The sequence below is a fragment of the Tachyglossus aculeatus genome, chromosome 11, assembly GCF_015852505.1.
Source record: "Tachyglossus aculeatus isolate mTacAcu1 chromosome 11, mTacAcu1.pri, whole genome shotgun sequence".
Taxonomy (NCBI): domain Eukaryota; kingdom Metazoa; phylum Chordata; class Mammalia; order Monotremata; family Tachyglossidae; genus Tachyglossus; species Tachyglossus aculeatus.
Window position 1 is genome coordinate 65,912,664 of NC_052076.1, and position 24,849 is coordinate 65,937,512.

Below are 24,849 nucleotides of genomic sequence, written 5' to 3' on the forward strand. Positions count from 1 at the left end.
ACCAGAAAGCCGCCTTTTGAATTTCTGATGGTGGAAATTTGATGCAGCTGGTTTTCCACTCTCTGATTACTTTAATAATCGTTCTGTTCGTCGCTCCAGGAGAGAAAGGCGGGGGTGGGGGGGGGGGGGAGAGGGAGGTATTTGGGCTTTGATGCCTTAGAAAAAGTGGTTTTTGAAACCATTAGGCGCAACCCCTCAGAACCAGGGATGCCTGTTATGTTCGGTCATGGGTGCCAGCCGCACAAGCCCAGCAAGGAACAGTTACCTGATTATGTTGAAGAGGCGTTCTTCAGTTCAAAGATGATGCTGCTGAAGGGGAGACTGTATTTATAAGCCCGAGAGAATGCCTTAGCGCCTTGCTGTTGGGATGAGCATCGTAGTTAGGCGGGGACAAACTTGCCCCACCACCAGTGAGACACATATAATTGAGTTGTTTATGCCATAGTGGTGGTGGCACTCTCACCCAGTCCTCTTGGCCCAACTGCACACATTTCGAGGCAGCCAGTGAGGGGAACAGGTATGGTGGTCTCAGAACAGAGCAGTCACCCAGGCCCAGCAGACAGCAGTTACCTGAATATGTCGAAGAGCTGTTCTTCGGTTCGAAAACGATGCTGCTGCTGACGGGGAGACTGTATTTGTAAGCGAGAGTGTCGCCGAGAGAATGCCATGCACATCCAGCTTTCAGTAGCCTTCAAACTGAACAGCAGCAGGCACCCCAAGGTGGGAAGCCCTCCCTGAGGGTATGATTCTCAGCTTAATGAGAGTTTGGGATCTTTTCCACTGTCTAGCAAAGCCTGTGGGAAAGCAAAAATGGTAAAAATGGGACTGTGTGTATTGTCTTATTGTTGCTTTCACTATTTCACCATTGGGTCAAGGTAGATGGTTAGAATTCTCTATAGCTCTGCAAGCTGGACCTTCTCTGACCTGACCTAGGGACATCTGGAGCTGGGTTTTTTTTTGTGGTTGTTTTTTGGTGGGGGTGAAAGGGGGTTGATGATGTTTAAGCACTTATGCCAGGCGCTGTACGAAGCGGTGGGGTACTTACTAATGATGTGTATATATCGATAATTCCATTTATTTACTTTGATGCTGTTGATGCCTGTTTACTTGTTTTGATGTCTGACCCTCCCATCCTATAATAATAATAATAGTAATAATTGGCATTTGTTAAGCGCTTACTATGTGCAAAGCACTGTTCTAAGCGCTGGGGAGGATACAGGGTGATCAGGTTGTCCCATGTGGGGCTCTCACAGTCTTCATCCCCATTTTACAGATGAGGTAACTGAGGCCCAGAGAAGTTAAGTGACTTGCCCAAGATCACACAGCAGACATGTGGTGGAGTCGGGATTCGAACCCATGACCTCTGACTCCAAAGCCCGGGCTCTTTCCACTGAGCCACGCTGCTTCTAGACTGTGAGCCCGTTGTAGGCAGGGATTGTCTCTCTTTTGTTGCTAAATTGTACTTTCCAAGCGCTTAGTACGGTGCTCTGCACACAGTAAGCTCTCAATAAATATGATTGAATGAATGAATACAGGCTAAACAGGTTGGACATAACACTTGTCTCACATGGAGCTCACAATCTTCATCCCCATTTTACAGATGAGGTAACTGAGGCACAGAGAAGTCGAGTGAGATGCTGAAGGTCACACAGCAGACGAGGCATTTGGGAAGGGAAGGGTGCCCAGCTGGCTCCTGGGTTTCTCCCAGGGCTGTGTTTTGCTGCCTGGGCCCTGGGTTCTAGGTGCTCATGTATGTTAAAACACACTCCATGTGTCCCGGGATCAGTGCTTAGAACAGTGCATTGCACATAGTAAGCGCTTAATAAATGCCGTAATTATTATTATTATTAATGCTGCTCCAGGGGTGGGAGGGGCGGAGAATTAAGGAATACTGGTGCGGGGGAGAGGGGAAAGGCCAGCCTGAAGGTTAGTTGTTATCAATCGTATTTATTGAGCACTTACTGTGTGCAGAGCACTGTACTAAGCGCTTGGGAAGTACAAGTTGGCAACATATAGAGACAGTCCCTACCCAACAGTGGGCTCGCAGTCTAAAAGTTAGTTGGATTCGGATCGATGGCTTGGAGGCCCCTGTAACATGTGCCACAAAATGTAACTCTCCAAGGGAGAGGGAACGGAAGTTGTGTTCGTTCTCTGTGGACCGAGTTTAGTCAGTCAATTCGTGATTCTCCAAGAGGACGGGAATTCTGAAGGTAACAAAAGCCCTCCTCTCTGATAGTAAAATCAATATCCTCCTCCAGAAACCCCGCTGGGAGCAGAAATGACTGGTTGGGTTTCATCTCCGTATGGTTCCCCTGCCCACCCTTGGATGGGGGTGCTAACAAGCCACAAAAAGGCCCTAAAATAAGGAGCAGGTAGGAGTGCATGAGTTAGTTATGGCATTTTAAAAATGCTTACTATGTGCTTAATCCTGGGGTAGACACACGCTAATCAGATTGGACGTAGTCCCTGTCCTACACGGGGCCCACAACCTGCGTGGAGGAGGACAGATACATAAAAAAGAGAAATAAATCACAAGCATCGAAAGTGCAGATAATGGAAACCTGTACAAAATGCCACACTGAAACTTTGAGGGGGAAGTTAGGAAGAGGAACAGCTTTGGAAGGGAATGTCTTGGTGGTCTATATATTCTATTTATTTTATTTTGTCAATATGTTTTGTTCTCTGTCTCCCCCTTCTAGACCGTGAGCCCACTGTTGGGTAGGGACCGTCTCTGTGTGTTGCCAACTTGTTCTTCCCAAGCGCTTAGTACAGTGCTCTGCACACAGTAAGCGCTCAATAAATACGATTGATTGATTGGTCCCTTCAGCTATAGGAGGGAGATATCAAGGTTCGGGAATAATCCTCAAAGTTTACGGGGTTGGATAAGCGTTTACTGTGTGCCAGACACTGGAGAGACAAGCCAGTCAAATCGGACATAGTCCGTGTCCCACATGGGGCTCACGGTCTTCGTCCCCATTTAACAGATGAAGGAACTGAGGCACAGAAAAGGTAATCGACTTGCCCAAAGTCACACGGCAGGTACGTGGTGGAGCCGGGATTAGAACCCAGTTCTTTCTGACTCCCACGCCCGGACTGTATCCACCAGGCCATGCTGCTTTCCTGCCAGAATCACAAATTTTAAACTCCCTTGCTTCAGAGCGAGGGTCCGAACCCAGAGAGCTGGGAGAATTTTTGGCTCTGGTGGCAACATCGGGGAAGGAATTGATAATTTCCGTAACCAGATCAGCGGTTGACCGAATGCGTTGCCAAAGCAGAAGCTTTTGTTAATTAGTCCTTTTCCTGAGTTTTTCTTTTTTTAAAGCAGCCTCCCACCGTAAAATCTTGGACCGTGTTTCCCACGGCTTTCAAAGCGGAGAGAAACTACTGCCTGAAATCTTTTTGATTAGGGTGGCCCATATTGGGGATGGCAGGGGAGAGAGAGAGAGAACAGCATGGCTTAGTGGCAAGAGCTTGGGCCTGGGAGTCGAAAGGACCTGAGTTCTAATCCTGACTCTGCCAATTGCTTGCTTTGTGACCTTGGGCAAGTCACTTAACTTCTCTGTGCCCCAGTTTCCTCAACTGTAAAATGGGGATCCCCGTTCCCCCTCCTATAGTAATGATGGTATTTGTTAAGCGCTTACTATGTGCAAAGCACTGTTCTAAGCGACAAAGTGATCAGGTTGTCCCTTGCGGGGCTCACAGTCTTAATCCACATTTTACCGATGAGGTAACTGAGGCACAGAGAAGTTAAGTAACTTGCCCAAAGTCACACAGCTGACAGTTGGCCAAGCCGGGATTTGAATCCATGACCTAAAGCAATGTTCTAAGCGCTGGGGAAGTTACAAGGTGATCAGGTTGTCCCTCGGGGAGCTCACAGTCTTAATCCCCATTTTACCGATGAGGTAACTGAGGCACAGAGAAGTTAAGTAACTTGCCCAAAGTCACATAGCTGACAGTTGGCCAAGCCGGGATTTGAACCCATGACCTATGACTCCAAAGCCCGTGCTCTATCTACTGAGCCACACTGCTCCTATGGGACGCAGCATAGCATAGTGGATAGAAGATGGACCTGCGAGTCAGAAGGTCATGGGTTCTAATTCTGGCTCCACCTCACATCTGCTTTGTGACCTTGGGCAAGTCACTTTGCTTCTCTGGACCTCAGTTACCTTATCTATAAAATGGGGATGGAGACTGTGAGCCCCACATGAGATGAAGCAGCGTGGCTCAGTGGAAAGAGCCCAGGCTTTGGAGTCGGAGGTCATGGGTTCGAATCCCGGCTCCGCCACATGTCTGCTGTGTGACCTTGGGTAAGTCACTTAACTTCTCTGAGCCTCAGTGACCCTATCTGTAAAATGGGGATGAAGACTTTGAGCCCCCCGTGAGACAACCTGATCAACTTGTATCCCCCCCCAGCGCTTAGAACAGTGCTTTGCACACAGTAAGCACTTAACAAATGCCATTATTAATTAATTAATGGGGACTGTGTCCAACCCGATTTGCTTGTATCCACCCCAGCGCTGAGTACAGTACCTGGCACATAGTAAGTGCTTAACAAATACCATAACAATAATTATTATTATTATTACTTAGGCTGTGAGCCCCATGTGGGGCAGGGATTGTGTCTGACCCAATTAACTAGTTACCTACCCCAGTGCTTGGAACAGTGCTTGATGCTTAGTAAGAGAGAAAAAGAGAGAGAGAATATGAATATATATATAAATGAAAATTTGTCTCTGGTCTTCTCTGGGTTTTGCAATCCATGTCTACAGCTGGGTTTTTGTTTGACACTAAGGCTTTGGGAAAGCCCTCCTCAGCTTGCCAGTATCTCTTTAAGATTATCTGTCACCCCTGTTATCTTTACCTGCCCGACTGCAGTTCTCAGAGGTGAACTCTGCCTGTTCCTTGTTCCTGTTCAGGGGATTGTGGTAGAGTTTACAGCTGTTTTTCTTCTCCCCGCTGAACGTTGACTGGGGGGGTCACCGGAGCCTTGACTTCCAGTCCCGAGTCCACACTCTGCCACTCATTCAGGCCACCATCTATAGACTCCTCAGCTCCTAGAAGGCACAGGGCTCCTCCCTCTAGAAATAGCCCCGCAATCCGGGGCGGCCACTGCCCTGTCAGGGAAAACCAAAAAGCTCTCAATGATTAAAATAATAATAATAATAATGTTGGTATTTGTTAAGCACTTACTATGTGCAAAGCACTGTTCTAGATACAAGTTGATCAGGTTGTCCCACGTGAGGCTCACAGCCTTAATCCCCATTTTACAGATAGGGTAACTGAGGCACAGAGAAGTTAAGTGACTTGCCCAAAGTCACACAGCTGACAATTGGCGGAGCCGGGGTTTGAACCCCTGACCTCTGACTCCAAAGCCCGTGCTCTTTCCACTGAGCCACGCTGTAATAATTATGGTATTTGTTCAGCACTTACTCTGTGCCAAGCAAATCTGGTTTCTCATCTGTGCCACCAGCCTGCTGTGTGACCTTAGGCAAGTCACTTCACTTCCTGGTGCCTTAGTTACCTCATCTTAAAAGTGGGGGTTAAGACTAGGAGTCCCATGTGGGATAGGGACTGTGTCCTACATGATTAATTTGTATCTACCATAGCGCATAGTACAGTGCCTAGTGTATAGGAAGACAGATACCATAAAAAAAATTGCTGTTCCGATAAGAATTTCCTGTCTACCTTTCAGGCTCGCACTTTGATTCAGTCATATTTATTGAGCGCTTACTGTGTGCAGAGCACTGTACTAAGCGCTTGGGAAGTCCAAGTTGGCAACATATAGAGACGGTCCCTACCCAACAGCGGGCTCACTGTCTAGAAGGGGGAGACGGACAACAAAACAAAACATATTCACAAAATAAAATAAATAGAATACATGCAAGTAAAATAAATAAATGAGTCATAAATATGTACAAACATATATACATGGTGATTTGAATATCGATAGCACACCCCTCTAAATGGTTATCACAACCAAAAGTTTGGTAGACTGTGAGCCCACTGTTGGGTAGGGACCGTCTCTATATGTTGCCAACTTGAACCTCCCAAGCGCCTAGTACAGTGCTCTGCACACAGTAAGCGCCCAATAAAGACGACTGAATGAATGAATGAATGGTAACCCAGTTTTCTGGATGTGCGTATGCTAGGTATCTAAGCATGGGGGCTTTCCTTTTTTCAGAGCAATAGTTGCCCAAAATCAATCAATTAATCAATGGTATTTATAGTAATAAGAATGGCGTGTATTAAGCGGTTACTATGTGCCGAACATTCATTCATTCAGTCGTATTTATTGAACGCTTACTGGGTGCAGAGCACCGTACCAAGCGCTTGGGAAGTACAAGTTGGCAACATATAGAGACGGTCCCTACGCAACAGCAGGCTGTATCTCTGGGTTTGGGGAAGGTGATAAGCCTCACCGATTACCAGCGCAAACTGGCTCTTGGGCCAATTAATCCGTGTAGCTGTGATTATCGGTTCTGCTTGTTTTGGGGACTTTTGCAGGTCAGGTGCAAAGCAGGAAGTGCATTGAAGACGTGATCCACTTTGCCTGGGAAGAGAAACTTTTCCTTCTGGCCGATGAGGTAGGAAAGACCCTTGTGGTGAGCGGGGAGGGGGTCCCGGGGGAGGCTGCCCCGGGGTCTGGTTTTTGCCGTGCCGGCAGACGGCTGCGGGTGTGGGGGTGCTCTGCACACAGTAAACGCTCAATAAATACGATTGATTGATTGATTGATTGATGTAGATACAAGGTAATCAGGTCCCTCGTGGGGTTCACAGTCTAAGTAGGAGGGAGAAGAGAGCTGAATCCCCCTCCTTCCTCATCCTCCCCACCTTACCTCCTTCCCTTCCCCACAGCACCTGTATATGTGTTTGTACATATTTTTTTTACTCTAATTTGTTTGTACATATCTATTCTATTTATTTTATTTTGTTAGTATGTTTGGTTTTGTTCTCTGTCTCCCCCTTTTAGACTGTGAGCCCACTGTTGGGTAGGGACTGTCTCTATATGTTGCCAATTTGTACTCCCCAAGCGCTTAGTACAGTGCTCTGCACATAGCAAGCGCTCGATAAATACGATTGATGATGATTGATTGGGGGTACTGGAGCCAGGGAGGCCAGGAGACTGGGGGTTCTCGTCCCAGCCCCTCTCAACCATTCATTCACTGAATAAGGGGGAGCCTCCTTGGGATTCAGTCAAGTGGGGATGAGAAAGGTGGTTTTAGGGTCCTTTTAATGTCTCCTCCAGGCCAGGGAACAGCAGTTCCGAGATGGGGTGGCTCAGCTACCGGACGTTCGTGAATGAGTCGTGCAAGTTCTGGTGGGCTCCCTGGGGTCCCACCCATGCGCGGCCCCCTCACCCGGCCTGATCGGGGGTCTGTGAGAGCAGCCTGGGCTAGTTGCAAGAGCACAATCAATCAATCAATCAACTAATCGTATTTAATGAGCGCTTACTGTGTGCAGAGCACTGTACTAAGCGCTTGGGAAGTACAAGTTGGCAACATATAGAGACGGTCCCTACCCAACAGTGGGCTCACAGTCTAGAAGGGGGAGACAGAGAACAAAACCAAACATATTAAGAAAATAAAAGAAATAGAAATGGAGAGAGAGAAACAGAGAGGGCTCAGAGAAACAGAGAGACAAAGAAGGAGAGGAAGAAACAGAGAAATGGAGAGAGAGAAAAACAGAGAGGGGGCAGAGAAACAGTCAGAGGCAGGGAAAGAGAGGAAGAAATAGAGAAATGGAGAGAGAGAGAGAGAGGGCAGAGAAGCAGACAGACAGACAGAGAGAGAGACAAACAGGCAGAGACAGAAAGAGAAACAGAGACAAATAGGGAAACAGAGACAGAGAAACAGAGACAGAGAGAGACAGAGACAGAGAGAGTTAATACAAGTTAATCAGGTTGGACACAGACCCATAATCCCCATTTTACAGATGAGGTAACCGGGTCACAGAGAAGTTAAGGGAAGTTAAGGGACTTGCCCAAGGTCACATGACAGAGACAGGATCTGTTCAGGCTCAGATCCTTCTGATTTCCAGGCCCATGTTCTTTCCAGTAATTCAATCAATCGTATTTATTGAGCGCAGAGCACTGTACTAAGAGTTTAGTAATTCTAATTTATAGATCATCTGTAGATCGTCACTTGTCTCCCTCTTCCAGATTTACCCTCCCTCCGGCAGTTAGCACCTCTTCATCTGTCCACGCACAGGCTTGGGAGTCAGAGGATGTGGGTTCTAATCCCTTCTCTGGGCCTCAGGTTACCTTATCTAGAAAATGGGGATTAAAGCTGTAAGCCGTGTGTGGTACAGGGACTGTGTCCAACCTGATTACCTTGTATCTACCCCAGCGCTTAGAACAGTGTTTGGTGTATATAAGTGCTTAACAAGTACTATTATTATTATTATTATTATTATTATTAAACTGTGCCAAGCCATGCCCAGTCACGCCAGACAACGCCAGACCTTTCCAACCTTTGCAATTTGGCCCCTGCAGCAACTCTAGAACAGAATCCCTTACTCCCTTCCAAGCTTGAACAGTGCTATAGTGCAAAGGAGGAGAATACTTGGGAAGGGCTCTGAGCTCTTTAGAAGGGATTAAACTCCCAGATGATTATCGATCTTGGCATCTGGCCCATTTCTCCATTTGCCAGATGGGAAAAATAAAGGCTCAGCGTGCACAGATCAATCAATCAGTTGTGTGTATCGAGCACTGACTGTGCAGAGTGCTGTACTAAACGCTTGGGAGAGTATAGTGCAACAGAATTAGTGGACATGTTCTAGAGGATGAAGAGAACTCAGAGAGGGCACGTATGTTAAATAAAGTAACAAGCCATCAGCCTTTTAGGGATTAAAAAGGAAAAAAACATGAATCACCATCACCAGCTTAAGTATGTTCTGCATAACAAAAACGCTCTACGTTTGAGGTTCTTCATGTGAATCCCGAAAATAGCCTCTCATTGCTTCCTGGACTATCCTTCAGAGTCAGTAACTAAATAATGACTTATTGCAAGGCTACACAAAAGACGATTTCTTTTCCCCTCAAATTCACTTTTACCAGAAATTCCAGGATCCTTGTGGGACTAGAACATGTCTACCAACTCTGTTGTGCTCTCCCAAGCGCTTAGTACAGTGCCTGCCACACAGTAAGTTCTCAAAATATACGATCGATTGATTTTTTTTTAAAGAAAATAAATTTGAGGGTTTTTTTCACCTGAATGCTGGAATGAAAATGAGAAGGCCACCAGATTATGTTTTTTGGGGGAATTCTGGGTAAAATCGATTCTGACCCCCACATAATAACAGTAATTATGGTGTTAAGTGCTTACTATGTGCCAGGCACTGTATTAGGTGCTGGCGTAGATACAAGCAAATCAGGTTGGACACAGTCACTGTCACAGTCTCAATCCCCATTTTACAGATGAGGTAACCGAGGCCCAGAGAAGTAAAGTGACTTGCCCAAGATCACACAATAGACAAGTGGCACCCTGGGGGTGAGGCCTGGGCAGAGGTGTGTGTTAGGGGCGCAGGTTGAGTCAATACTGTTGGTGATAATTATGGCATTTATTCACTCAGTCATGTCTATCGAGCACCGACTGTGTGTGGATCACTGTACTAAGCGCTTGGAAGAGTACAATACAACAATAAACATGCATTTTTCACTGCCCACAGTGATTTCTTGAACCCTAATGCCAAGCGCTGGGATAGGTACAAAGTAATCTGACCCACAATCTAAGAGGGAGGGAGAGCAGGAATTTTGTCCCCATTTCACAGACGGAAACTGAGGCACAGAGAGGGCACAGAGTAGGTCAACAGCAGAATGGCAACTAAACTCGGGTCTCTTCAGTCAATCAGTGGTATTTATTGTGCACTTACCCTGTGCAGAGCATTCATTCAGTCATTTATTGAGCGCTTATTGTGTGCAGAGTGCTGTAGTAAGTGCTCAGGACAGTACAGCAATAAACGGCACATTCCCTGCCCATGATGAGCTTTCAGCTTAGAGCACTGTATTAAGTACTTGGGAAGAGTATAATATGAGTTGGTATATCCGTTCCCTGCCCACAATGAGCTTACAGTCTAGAGCACTGTACTAAGCAGTTGGGAGAGTAGAACAGAATTGGTAGACACATTTCCTGCCCACAATGAGCTTACAGTCCAGAAGGCCTCTGGATTCCCAACCCCATCCTCTGCCTTCCCTGAAGCTATTCCCAGAGTAAGGACCAAGCAGGAAGGGTGAGGTGGGTGGAATGAACACAGGGACCATATGTGCCATAGTCGGGAGCCCCGGAATTCATCATCATCATCATCAATCGTATTTATTGAGCACTTACTATGTGCAGAGCACTGTACTAAGCGCTTGGGAAGTACAAATTGGCAACACATAGAGACAGTCCCTACCCAACAGTGGGCTCACAGTCTAAAAGGGGGAGACAGAGAACAAAACCAAACATACTAACAAAATAAAATAAATAGAATAGATATGTACAAGTAAAATAAATAGAGTAATAAATATGTGCAAACATATACATATATACAGGAATTAAGGAGGATGGGAGTTCATTCAGTCGTATTTATTGAATGCTTACTGTGTGCAGACCTCTGTACTAAGCGCTCGGGAGACTACAAATACAACAATAAGCAGACACATCCCCTTCCCACAAGGAGCTTATAGTCTAGCAGTGGGGAAACCAGACATGAATATAAATAAAGTGCAGATATGTACGTAAGTGCTGTGGGGCTGGGAGGGGGTGATGAACAAAGGGAGCAAGTCAGGGCTACGCAGAAGGGAGTGGGAGAAGAGGAGAGGGGGGCTTAGTCGGGGAAGACCTCTTGGAGGAGACGGGCCTTCAGAAAAGGGTTTGAAGGAGGGGAGAGTCCTTGTCTGGAGGATTGGAGGAGGGAGGGTGTTCCAGGCAGAGGTAGGATGTGGGTGAGGTAGACACTCCTCCCCGCATTGAAAACCTCCTGCAACTGCGAGCACACTTTCTCCCTGCTCCAGCTGAACGGAGCAGGACAGGCTGGGACAGGAGCTGTGGTGCGTGCAATTACCTCTCCCATCCTCTCCCCTCCCTCTTTGTGCCTGGGGGCTAGAGCACAGGATGGGGAGGGGCGGACCCTCACCTCACCTCAGTCTCACCCACTCTCCTTGGATCGGTCTCCCCCGGCTGAGGAAACGAGAGAGCACGGAGTCCCGAAGGAGCGGCACAACTGGGCACTTGAGAAGGCCTCGGTCTCGCCAGAGCCAAGATTGAGTCGTGCCCTTCCCGCCTCCGCCCGCCTCACCCCCTTTCTCTCTTTTGCCGGTCCGCTTAGGTGTACCAAGATAACGTGTACTCAGAGGACTGCCAGTTTTATTCCTTCAAAAAGGTGCTGTACGAAATGGGGCCCGAGTACTACAGCAATGTGGAGCTGGCTTCTTTCCACTCAACCTCCAAAGGATACATGGGCGAGTACGTCTACCTGCGTCCCCCTGGGAATCTTGCCTCCTCCTTATCTCTTTTCCTGAGGATGCTGCGGCCCCTCTCGCCTCACACTCCTGGAGGGCTGGTCTGAACATTGTCTAAGGGAACGGTCTCCTTTCTTTCTTTCTTTTTTTTTTAAATGGTATTTGTACGTGTCAGGCACTGTACTAAGCGCTGGGGTAGATAGAAGCTAATCAGGAGGGCCAGTCATGGCCCACCTGGAGCTCGTAGTCTTAATCCCCATTTGACAGATGAGGTAACCGAGGCTTGGAGAAATAAAGTGACTTGCCCAAGGTCACCGAACAGACAAGTGGCGGAACTGGGATTAGAACCCAGGTCCTTCTGAGCCCCCGTGCTCTTATCCATTAGGCCACGCTGCTTCTCAGTATTTTCTCTACATAGACTCTCAGCCGTGTAGTCAAGGGCCAGGTGGGCTTTCAAAGGATATTGGATGACTGGCAAAGAAAGTCTGCAGAGGTTCAGAAATAGTTTCCATTTCTATACAAACACAGGGGGATTAGAAGTCTGGTATGGCATTAGGTCTGGTTTCTCCCAATCAATGGCATTTATTGAACGCTTATTGTGTGCAGAGCACTACTAAATCATCATCATCATCATCATCAATCGTATTTATTGAGCACTTACTATGTGCAGAGCACTGTACTAAGCGCTTGGGAAGTACAAATTGGCGACATAGAGAGAAAGTCCCTACCCAACAGTGGGCTCACAGTCTAAAAGGGGGAGACGGAGAACAAAACCAAACATACTGACAGAATAAAATAAATAGAATAGATATGTACAAGTAAAATAAATAAATAAACAGAGTAATAAATATCATCATCATCATCAATCGTATTTATTGAGCGCCCACTATGTGCAGAGCACACAGTAAGCACTCAATAAATACGATTGATGATGATATATGTTTGTACATATTTATTACTCTATTCATTTAGTTTACTTGTACATATCTCTTCTATTTATTTTATCATCATCATCAGTCGCATTTATTGAGCGCTTACTATGTGCAGAGCACTGTACTAAGCGCTTGGGAAGTACAAATTGGTAACACATAGAGACAGTCCCTACCCAACAGTGGGCTCACAGTCTAGAAGGGGGAGACAGAGAACAAAACCAAACATACTGACAAAATCAAATAAATAGGATAGATATGTACAAGTAAATAAATAAATAGAGTAATAAATATGTACAAACATATATACAGGTGATGCCATGCTTGGGAGAATACAATATAACAGATTTAGTAGGCACATTCCCTGCCCAAAACGAATTTACACCACCCTTGGATTAACTTGCTTCTGTAGAAACGGTGTGGCCTCGAGGACAGAGCACAGTCTGGGTGTCCGAAGGACCCAGGTTCTAATCCCAGCTCTGCCACCTAATATGAGACCCTGGACAAGTCACTTCCCTTCTCTGTGAGCCCCAAGTGGGACAGGGACCGTGTCCAACCTGCTTAGCTTGTATCTACCCCCAGCACTTAATTCAGCGTCTGGCGCATAGTAAGTGCTTAACAAATACCATAAAAAAAAGACACGGTCACTGCTCCCAAGGAGCTTATCAATGCAAAAAGGAGACGAGACTGACAATACCCAGCCGGCACTACTTAGTAATTGTGGTGTTTAAGCGCTATGTGCCAAGCACAGTACTAAGCACTGTGCTGAGCACTGGAGTTGATATAAAATAGGTTCCACATGGGGGTCATATTAATATGTCAGGTTTTCGGGCGGCCAGCTGGTGGGTTGGGGTGGGGCAAGTAAATGATTTCCAAACACGGACTCCAAGGCCATGTTAGAGATGGGTTTCACAGGAGCCAGAGGGAACCCAAGGCGGCGGTTAGAATGATGGTTAGCCTTTCTGAGAATCTCCCAGCGTGAGGGTAATAATAATAATAATAATAATGGCATTTGTTAAGCGCTTACTATGTTCAAAGCACTGTTCTAAGCGCTGGGGGGATACAATGGGATCAAGTTGTCCCTTGTGGGGCTCACAGTCTTAATCCTCATTTTACAGATGAGGGGACTGAGGCTCAGAGAAGTTAAAAGTGACTTGCCCAAGGTCACACAGCAGACATGTGGCGGAGCTGGGATTTGAATCCGTGACCTCTGACTCCAAAGCCCGTGCTCTTTCCACTGAGCCACGCTGCTTCTCAGGTAGCACCCTGATGAGTGAAATGGAAAGCCCCTTTGAGGGCGAAGGAAGGCAGCATGGCCTAGTAGCTAGAGCAGGGGCCTGGGTGTCAGAAGGTCCTGAGTTCTAATCCCGGCTCCACCACCTGTCTGTTGTGTGACCTTGGGCAAGTCGCTTCATTTCTCTGCGCCTGTTACCTCATCTGTAAAATGGGTTTGGAGACTATGAGCCCAATGTAGGACATGGACTGTGTCCAACTTGATTGCTTGTATCTACCCCAGTGCTTAGTACAGTGTCTGACACATAAGTGCTTAACAAATGCCGTAAAAAAAATTCTGAAGCATTTTTATGCTGACCGACTGTTTTCTGATGTCTCCGAGACATGAGAGAGCAGGTGCGTTTTTGTGTGGATTTTTTTTTATGGTATTTGTTAAGTGCTTACTTAACGCTGTAAAATAAAAGAAAGTTGTTGTATTTGTTAAGCCTTACTACATGTCAGCCGCTGTACTTAGCGCTGGGATGGATACAAGCAAATCGGGTTGGACACAGTCCCCGTCCCACATGGGACTCACAGTCTTAATCCCTATTTTACAGATGAGGAAACAGGCACAGAGAAGGGAAGTGACTTGCCCAAGGTCACATAACAGAGCGGGATTAGAACCCAGGTCCTTCTGTCTCCCAGGCCTGTGCTCCATCCACTAGGCCATGCTGCTCCTGCTGGGGTTGATCAAAGCTAATCAGGCAGTCCATGTCCCTTGTGGGGCTCGCAGTCTTAATCCCCATTTTACAGAGGCACAGAGAAATTAAGCGAGTTGCCTAAGCTCACACAGCAGACAAGTGGCGGGGCCAGAATTAGAACCCAGGTCCTCCCGACTCCCCTGCTCTTTCCACTAGGCCTCGCTGCTTCTCGTTTGATTAGACCTAAGGACGGCGTTCCGACAAATGCCGGAGCAGACATGAGGGAAATGGCCAAACCTCCTTTCCTGGTGACCTTAAACCATCTGCCCTTGGTGGTCCAACCAGTTGCTTGGAAATGGGCTTGGACCACATGGCCTCTTGGGATCTCTCTCAACTCTGGCACTCTGTTGTAGTCCACAGACCATAGTTTGATTTTTAGAAGGTCCAACACCTCATCTAGGAGCAAGAGAACTCCTGAGTAATAATTGGGAGATTTGTTTAGCACTTACTTTGTGCCAGGCATTGTACTAAGCGCTGGGGGTAGATCCCGTGGGGTTCACAGTCTAAGTAGGAGGGAGCACGGGTGTACCTTGACCTTTGTCGGTCACTGTGATGTCTGGGTCGGGAGGTCCATTCTGTTTGTTTCTTCCGTCCGCTCCCAGGTGTGGCTACCGAGGAGGCTACATGGAGGTGGTCAACCTGCACCCGGAGATCAAAGGTCAGCTGGTTAAGCTGCTGTCGGTTCGCCTCTGCCCCCCCGTTTCGGGGCAGTTAGCCATGGACGTTGTCGTGAACCCCCCCGTCCCCGGGGAAGAATCTTTCGAACAGTTCAACAGGGTGAGTGGAAACCGGAGTCTTTCCCCGGCGTGTCGTTCCTCCCGTCCCTCTGGGAGAGATCGACGGGTCTCGATCGATCGCCTCGTTTGTGACGGCCTTTCTGAGGCCGGGCATTCCCTTCAACCTACCTCGTTTCTCGTGAGCAGCTCCATCTCCTCATCGGGTACTCCCAAGGGAGACATGCCCACCCCCGAAAGGGCCCAATCTGCCCAGGTACACAGTGGGTCACCAGCATTTTTTCCAGGTCTCCCTTGGGCAACCGAAGATCCGCGGTGCCCTTTAAATCCGGTCCTTGGGCTGATATCCTGTGACTGAGGGGTGGCCCGTGACAGCGGTCAGGCGCGTTAGCCCACAGGACTGAGGCCTGGAAGAAATTATTCCGAGGATTAAAAGGAACAAGCCCGAACGCCTGAGGTTGAAGCCGGTAGTTTTGAGAGCAGGGTCTGACGTTCTGTGGGTTGGTGGGGGGAGGCGGGGGTTGGCACAACGGCATTGTGCATCGCATTGTGCAAGTCCTCGCCTTGCTGCACATTTAAGGGGGTTTGGGTCGGGGGTGGGGGAAGGACTGTGCTCCCGGAGTCCCTCCCTTTGGGATCTGGGAAGGCTAGGGGAACAGGGTGGGATCGGTTCCGCTGCCTTTTCAGGGTCCTCCCTGATACTGCCAGGCCGTGGATCTCTAGACTGCACGGTAGAACAGCCAGAACTGCTCCGGGTGGGCTGTTCACCATCCCCATCGCCACCTGATATGATATTCCCGCCCGCCATCCAGTCCGTGGGGCTCTGGGGAGGGGCAGAAGTGGGAAAAACACATGACCAATTCATGGGAAGATGCGTGTTCTAGTGGATAGAGCACGGGTTCTAATCCCGGCTCAACCGCTTGGCTGCTCTGTGACCTTGGACAAGTCACTTCACTTCTCTGGGCCTCAGTTACCTCATCTGTAAAAGGGGGATTAAGACTGTGAACCCCATGTGGGACAGGGACTGCATCCAATCTGATTAGCGTGTAGTCCAGTGCCTGGCATTCATTCATTCATGCAGAACCTTGTACTAAGTGCTTGGGGGAGAGTACAATGCAACAATAAACAGACACAATCCCTGTCCACAATGAGCCTGCAGGCTAGAGATGATCTTACAGTATAGAGGCACATAGTAAGCGCTAACAAATACCTTAAAAAAAAAAAAAACCTTCCGCGTGCCTTAGTTCCTTCATCAGCAAAAAGGAGATTCAGTACCTATCATCCCTCCTACTTACCTAACGGCGAGAGCAAGGGCTTGGGAGTCAGAGGTTATGGGTTCTAATTCCGGCTCCGCCACTTGTCTGCTGTGTGACCTTGAGCAAGTCACTTAACTTCTCTGTGCCGCAGTTACCTCTTCTGTAAAATGGGGATTAATAATAATAATTATGGTATTTGTTAAGCACTTACTTTGTGCCAAGCACCGGGGTAGGTACAAGGTTGAGAGCCCACGCGGGGCTCTCGGTCTTAACCCCCATTTTACAGATGAGGTAACTGAGGCACAGAGAAGTGACTTGCCCAAAGTCACACAGCTGATAAGTGGCGGAGCCGGGATTCGAACCCACGACCTCTGACTCCTAAGCCCGGGCTCTTTCCACCAAGCCACACTGCTTCTCCATTAAGAGCTTCATGTGGAACAGGGACTGTGGCCAACCTGATTATCTCGTATCTACCCCACTGCTTAGAACAGTGCTTGGCACATAATAAGCACTTAACAAATACCGTAATTATTATCATGTGAGTCCCGTGTGGGACTTGACTGTCCTGTGTCTACCTCAGTACAGTGCCTGACATACAGTAAATAACAAATGCTTAGCAAATAGTATTATTATGCTGCTTTGCAGTGGGTGTCTGAGCTCTTCCCATTTACTCAAGTGTTCCCTCAAGCTGATTCTACTTCAAGTCTGTTCTGTGTCATAATAATAATAGTAATAATGGCGTTTATTAAGCCCTTACTATGTGCAAAGCACTGTTCTAAGCGCTGGGGAGCTTACAAGGTGATCAGGTTGTCCCACGGGGGGTTTACGGTCGTAATCCCCATTTTCCAGATGAGGTAACTGAGACTCAGAGAAGCGAAGTGACTTCCCCAAAGTCACACAGCTGACAAGTGGCAGAGTGGCAGAGCTCTCCCCCTCGTCCCCCTCTCCATCCCCCCCATCTTACCTCCTTCCCTTCCCCACAGCATCTGTTTATATGTACATATGTTTGTACGTATTTATTACTCTAGTTATTTATTTATTTTACTTGTACATATCTATTCTATTTATTTTATTTTGTTAGTATGTTTGGTTTTGTTCTCCGTCTCCCCCTTTTAGACTGTGAGCCCGCCGTTGGGTAGGGACTGTATATGTTGCCAACTGGTACTTCCCAAGCGCTTGGTACAGTGCTCTGCACACAGTAGGCGCTCAATAAATACGATTGATTGATTGACCTCCGACTCCGAAGCCCGGGCTCTTTCCACTGAGCCACGCTGCTTCATTCATTCGCCACCCCCGAGGGTTTACCCAGCTGACCTGCGCATCCTGAACCTAATTTAATTAACCTCTCTTCTTGTCCGTCTCTCCCTCCCTTCCTCATTAGGAGAAGCAGTTTGTCTTGAGCAACCTAGCCAAGAAGGCCAAGCTGACGGAGGACCTATTCAACCAGGTGCCTGGAATTCACTGCAACCCTCTGCAAGGAGCCATGTATGCCTTCCCCCGGATCTTCCTTCCCGCCAAAGCCGTCGAAACCGCCAAGGTGGGGCCCTGCCACCTGGAAACCGCCCGGGCCCCCTCTGGAGCAGGACTTTTGACTGTGCCCATCTTCATATGGGGTTCTGGGGCCTCACTTTGCATCCTTGGCTACTACTGAACAGAGTTTGTGCTTAATTCATTCATTCATTCAATCGTATTTATTGAGCGCTTACTGTGTGCGGAGCACTGTACTGAGCGCTTGGGAAGTACAAGTTGGCAACATCTAGAGACTGTCCTGATGTCAGAGCAGTCAGTCAGTCATCATCATCAATCGTATTTATTGAGCGCTTACTATGTGCGGAGCACTGTACTGAGCGCTTGGGAAGTACAAATTGGCAACATATAGAGACAGTCCCTACCCAACAGTGGGCTCACGGTCGAAAAGGGGGAGACAGAGAACAAAACCAAGCCAGTCATATTTATCGAGCACTTACTGTGTGCAGAGCACTGTACTAAGCACTTAGGAGAGTACAGTATAACAATATAACTGGCACATTCCCTGCCCACAGTGAGCTTACGGTCTAATCAATCAATCAATCGTATTTATTGAGCGCTTACTGTGTGCAGAGCACTGTACTAAGCGCTTGGGAAGTACAAGTTGGCAACATATAGAGACAGTCCCTACCCAACAGTGGGCTCACAGTCTAAAAGGGGGAGACAGAGAACAAAACCAAACATACTAACAAAATAAAATAAATAGAATAGATATGTACAAGTAAAATAAATAAATAAATAGAGTAATAAATATGTACAAATATATATACATATGTACAGGTCTAGAGCACTGTGCTCAGTGCCGGCATAGATACAAAATAATAAGAGAAGCAGTGATGGCCTAGTGGAGAGAGCACAGGCCTGGGAATCAAAAGACCTGGGTTCTAATCCCAGCCTTCTGCGTGGCCTTGGGCAAGTCACTTAACTTCTCTGGGCCTCAGTTACCTCATCTGTAAAATGGAGATTGAATACATAGTCTCCTTCCTACTTTGATTGTGAGCCTCTGTGTAGGATAGGGATTGTGTCTGATCTGATTAGCACACAGTAAGTGCTCAATAAATACAATTGATTGATTGATTGATCTGATTACCTTGTACCTACTGCAACACTTAGAACAGTGCTTGACACATAGTAAGTGTCTAATAAATACCACAATTATTATTATTATTATTAGGTAGGCTAAAACCCCTGTCCCATCCGAGGTGGAAAGTCTAAGCGGTGGGGAGAGAGAGCAGATATCATATCTCCCTTTTGCAGATGAAGGGACTGAGGCCCAGAGAGGGCAAGAATTGTTTGATGTAAAAGGCTGGAAATTAATTGGGGAAAACATATCAGGGGCTGAGGAATTTCAGGAGAAATTTGGATTATTTTTGCTACCTCTGCTATCCCCCTTCCCCATTTTCCTGGAGAGTTGAGAGTTGCCTGCACTTCCTATGTTACTTGTCGGTACAGATAATATGGAAGAGGCAGGATGTGGAACACGATTTTGTGGGTAGGTTAATTTTCTGTATTTACCTGAGCTTTTTTCCCGTGGGGCAAATTCCTGCTCAGACAAACAGAGGTGATTATTCAATAGAAACAAAGAAGGGGAGTTTTAAAAGTTGAGAGTACGGCATAACACAAGCTGCTGGTCACGGGCCACGTGTGCCCAAGCTAACTCTGGCTCCCGGTTTCAAGGAGTCAAGACTTTAGAATCAGGGAAAAGGCAGAAGTAAAGGAAGGTCAGAGAGCAAGTTTCCGAGAAAAGGAAGAGGCCACGAATGATGTGACGTCATCACATCATATGGGGGCCCCAGAGGGAGAGACCTTTGTGGGCTTTGGGGGGTTATTTTTGTATTTTTATTACCTGCGGGTTGGGGATCAAATAATGAATCCTGAACTCTGATCCATTCCCTCAGGCTCATAAAATGGCCCCGGACATGTTCTACTGCATGAAGCTACTGGAAGAAACTGGAATCTGTGTTGTTCCTGGCAGTGGATTTGGCCAGCGCGAAGGCACTTATCACTTCAGGTGAAGTATCTTCCCGGTGCCAAGCAGGGCAGAGGCTGAGGCCGGGTGGGGAAGCCTGAATTTCAGCCAAATTTGTGTAATGCTGCATGGGCAACAGAAAGTTATGCTGAGATTTCAGACAAGAGTGTGGGGAGGGGGGATCTCCAGAAGAAAGACTCCCAGCTGTTCCTTTTCTAGGACTGTGTTCCTTCGGGAAATCTTCCTTCCTGCTTGTGTACAAGTGGCACTCTCCGGCCTGGGAGTTTGGGAATGTGCCCTCGGCAGTTCTGGTGGGCAGTTTGGTTTACACCTGCCCTTCGCTGCTTGGGTAGCGTGCTTCTGGTGGTTCCCCATCAAAGCCACAAGATTGATCGGATTGTTCCCTCCAAGGGATGGGAATTAGGCCCAGAGTTGGTGTCTGAGGGCTGATCAGAGGGGCATTGGGTTCTAATTCCGCTCCACCACTTGTCTGCTCTGTGTGCCCCTGGGCAAGTCACTTTACTGCTCTGAACCTCAGTTATCTCATCTGTAAAATGAGGGTTGAGACCGTGAGCCCCGCAAAGGACAGAGACTGTTGTCCAACCTGATTTGCTCTATTTGTTGCTGAATTGTACTTTCCAAGTGCTTAGTACAGTGCTCTGCATACGGTAAGCGCTCAATAGATACCATTGAATGAATTAATTTGCTTATATCCACCCCAGCGCTTAGTACAATGCCTGGCACATAATAAGCGCTTAACAGTACCATCAGCATCGTTATTATTGTTATTATTCTGGCTTTGGATAACTGCTACTTAATAATAATAATAATAGTGATGGCATTTGTGAAGCACTTACTATGTGTAAAGCAGTGTTATAAGCGCTGGGGGGGATACGTAGTGATCAGGTTGTCCCACGTGGGGCTCACAGTCTTAATCCCCATTTTACAGATGAGGGAACTGAGGCTCAGAGAGTTAAGTGACTTGCCCAGGGTCACACAGCAGATATGTGGCAGAGCCAGGATTAGACTCCCAAGCCCGTGCTCTTTCCACTCTGCACCTCAGTGTTCCCACCTCTAAAGTGGGAATAATGATCCCCCCTACCACCTCCACCCCCAAATTCCCTCTGTCTCGATCCAACAGGAACCAAGAGAGGATGAAGGAGATGGAAAATGTGAAGCAGTTGAGGCGAGGGAAGGAATTGAGGATCAGCAGAGATAGGCAGAGCGGGTGTCCAAGTGGCCCTGGGTTGGAGCAGGAAGCATTTGCTCAGATCAATCATTTTAAGGAAGAAGAGGCTTTTGCCTCCCAAAATGTTTACTGGTGAAGAAATAGGGAAAATTAGATATTTTGAGACTATGTTCTGTTCCGTCAGTAAGGCACCAACAAATCTCAGGTATTTCTCGACAAACTATGACTCTCTAATGCTTGTTAGCTAGGTTCTTCGGACACTAAAATATTTAGTCCTAGTAAATCCTCCCTCGACAGAGAATTCAGTAAAAAAAATTTCACTGCTGTCTGAGGGCTTCACGGTATTAGAAAGTTAAGCTTCGCCGAATTTTATAATTCTTAGGGGTTTGATCGTGAAGGAGGGGACCCTCTCCCCATTTTAAAAACCGTACTAAAATCTCCTTAACTAACCCTTAAGCACTTTGATATTCACCCCACCCCACTTATGTACATACCCTTATACTCATTTGGCGTATCTGTACTTTATTTAATATCTCCCTGCACTTGACTCTGATCAGCGCTTAGTACAGTGCTCTGCACACGGTAAACGCTCAATAAATACGATTGAATGAATGAGTCTCCTTGAGGGCAAGGATCACATGGTCCAACTCTATTGTAGTATACTCCCCCAAACACTTAGTACACTGCTCTGCACACAGTAGGAGTTCCAGTGCTTAGTACAATGCCTAGCACATAGTAAGGACTTAACAAATATCATTAAAAAAAAATTGCTCAATAAATACTTTCATTCATTGTCATATTTATTGAGCACTGAACAAATACCATAAAAAGCACTCAATAAATACTTTCCTTCATTTAGTCATATTTATTGAGTGCTTACTGTGTGCAGGGCACTATACTATGCGCTTGCAAGAATACAGTAAAGCAAGTAGACACATTCCCTGCCCACAGTGAGCTTACAGTCTTGAGAGGGAGATGGACATTAAAATGAAAACACATTCCCTGCCCACAGTGAGCTTACAGTCTTGAGGGGGAGACAGACATTAAAATTTGTAAATAAATACCGTCAATCCATTGACTACCCTGAAGTTGGCTAGCCCTGGTAGGCCAACTCTGGTCAGTTTGCTTTCTGTCCATCAAATCTCTTTGCTCTCTGTCCAGAATGACGATCCTCCCTCCCGTGGAGAAGCTGAAGATCGTCTTGGAGAAGGTGAAGGTCTTTCACATAAAATTCCTGGAAAAGTACGCCTGAGGAGAGGGTAGGGACGACCAATGGGATCATGGTTTCCCGGGAAACAGGTATCTCCAATGTCGGGACCCTGGACGACCACCTCCCCGGCCATCGGTACAACGGACCTGTCCTCCCCGCACCGTTCCTCGGGGCGGTGGGCGGAGCGACAGACGGGGGTCCTGTTCGTTTTTAGTTTTGCTCTAGAAGACGTTCTTGTGCCTTGACGAGGAAGAAGACTTCTGTTCTTGACCTCCGTTCCCGATCAGATACGGTTGCCGCCGCCACCCGTTTTTCCGTTGGTTTACAGCGGACTGTTCTGATGCCGTAGAGTGTGAACCTGCCGACCGAAAGGGGACCGATGGTCTCTGGCTTCGCTTTTGAAATTTAAATAAATGTTAAAAAGCAACTACTTCTCGAGTGAGGATTCTGAGCCAAGCAACGCGCAGGGGTTAGAGAATGTGATGCGGGACTCAATGAAGTAGGTAGTTGAGTGGCGTTAGCTCAGCTTTCGCGTCCTCTGGAAAAAAGGAGGCCGAAGATCACTTAGAGGGGCAAATGGAAGCTTACAAGCTGTTTTTTGAGGTCAGGAGGCTGTCTTAAGGGAGCTTACTGTTGAGATAACCCAGTCGGACAAAGTTTCAGGTGGGGTAAAATAAGAGCATTAGTGACAGTGGGCAAATAACTTGCCCACGTGTTCTATCACAGAAGCCCTCACTGAGATAATCATAATTCTACTTAGAAGACATAAAGAACAGTTATGTTATTCCACACGTTTGTGCAGTTTATTCCTTCAAGCCAACTGTACTCCAGTTTTATATTTTTTAAGCACTTTATATGTATATATATGAATATAATATTATATTTATATATATTTATACACATATATTTATATGTGTCAAGCACTGTTCCAAGCGCTGGGACAGATAAAAATTTACACAGTCCCTGTCCCATATGGGATTCACAGCCTAAGTAGGAGGGAGTAGGATTTAGTCACCATCTTACAGTTGAGGTATAGAGAAGTTAAACGACTTGCCTAGAGAAGCAGTGTGGCTCAGTGGAAAGAGCACAGGCTTTGGAGTCAGAGGTCATGGGTTCAAATCCCGGCTCTGCCACATGTCTGCTGTGTGACCTTGGGCAAGTCACTTAACTTCTCTGAACCTCAGTTACCTCGTCTGTAAAATGAGGATTAAGACTGTGAGCCCCACATGGGACAACCTGATCACTTTGTATCCCCCCCAGCTCTTAGAACAGTGCTTTGCACATAGTAAGCGCTTAACAAATGCCAACATATTATTATTATTATTATTGCCCAAGGTCACACAGCAAGCAGTTGGCAGAGCCGGGAATAGAGTCTAGGCCCGCAGACTCCCAAGCCCTTGCTCTTTCTAGTAGGCCAAGCTGCTTTGGATGCTGTTTGAGGGCCATAAGTGGAGTCCGGAGGAACCACTGCTGAAAAAAGGTCTTTTGGTCCTGTGGCCCCTGACAACCATCCTGGAGGAGAGTGGGGATTTGGGGTTGGGTGGTGGGTGAAAGGGATTCCGGGCTATACCCGGTTGGCAGAACAGCAACCCTGGGGAAGAGACGGGAGGAGCGGAAGCTGTGAACAGCCCCCTCCCGCTGTTCCTGCTCTTTAGCCTCTGAAGTAAAGCTCTGCTGTCACTGAACTGAGTGCCTGGAGCTTTTTGCTACAAAATGCAATTTATAGTGGTTGTTTTTTTAAGGAAATGACACCACAGCCATCATTCCTTAGCTTCTTTGCCTCAACTCAGAAGCCATTACTGTCACGGTTGTTGCGTCTAAACCCGCTCAGGCAGAAGGGTGGCCTGGGGACAGAATTTAAAGGGTGAACAAGGAAAGACTGGATCTTTGATTCAGAGGGGAGAATGGAAGGGTGTCTTAAGAGGCCAACCTACATCAGACTCCAAGAGGCTGTTGACAAGGCCCAAAACATTTGCCTCCCACAGAGGGCCTAAGTAAGTCCCAGCCAATTTCTGTTGCCAATCACGAAACCTCCACATCCCTTTGTCTTTCCCCTTACTTCTGAATCCTAGAAATGGAAGAGACCTTATGACTTCATCTGGTTCAGGCCTCAGGTGTTTCGGTTCTCTCTCCTCTATCCCCTTTCTCCCATCTCTTCTCCCCCGCCCCGCTTCTCTCTCTTCCCTACTCCTCCTCCCACCCTCCTAGGAGTAGAGACGCCTTAACAATGTGGACAATCCAATGCATAGATGCTAAGAATGGAATGAACTCCAGGCTCTGAATTCCCATTTCTCCCATCCCTCCTCAAAACCGTGGTTGTTGTGGAATCAGAGCCGGGAAAGGAATTTTTAAGTACAGCAATCTTCTCCTTGTGCCTGGGCAGAGATTAGGGGATTTCAGTCTGTCGCTGCTCATAATAAAAACTCATTTCAACTGGAAGAATGAAGAAAAATCTTAAAGAGGTAAAGGGTGTGATTTTAATAAAAGGAATTGCTCACGTGTTTGCTGCCCAGCAGTGGTGTGTGACTTTGGGTGTCTGGGATGGAGAGGAGCCTCTGACTTGATTCTGCCATGTTCGAAGTAAGAAGTTAAACTGGAAGCCAGCATATTTTATATATTTTT

The 24,849-nt window shown here is 47.1% G+C and overlaps 1 protein-coding gene across 1 annotated transcript in view; it reads left to right on the plus strand.

The window, feature by feature from the left end:
• GPT2 (glutamic--pyruvic transaminase 2) overlaps nt 1-22,657 on the plus strand; it is a 62,084-nt gene extending 39,427 nt beyond the window's left edge. The window contains exons 6-11 of the mRNA XM_038754706.1: nt 6,505-6,584; nt 11,308-11,444; nt 14,945-15,119; nt 17,714-17,869; nt 19,758-19,870; nt 22,179-22,657. Of these exons, the coding sequence (XP_038610634.1) occupies nt 6,505-6,584; nt 11,308-11,444; nt 14,945-15,119; nt 17,714-17,869; nt 19,758-19,870; nt 22,179-22,269 (752 nt within the window). The 3' untranslated portion in view covers nt 22,270-22,657. The remainder of the gene's footprint in view (nt 1-6,504; nt 6,585-11,307; nt 11,445-14,944; nt 15,120-17,713; nt 17,870-19,757; nt 19,871-22,178) is intronic.
• Nucleotides 22,658-24,849: the final 2,192 nt, after the last annotated feature.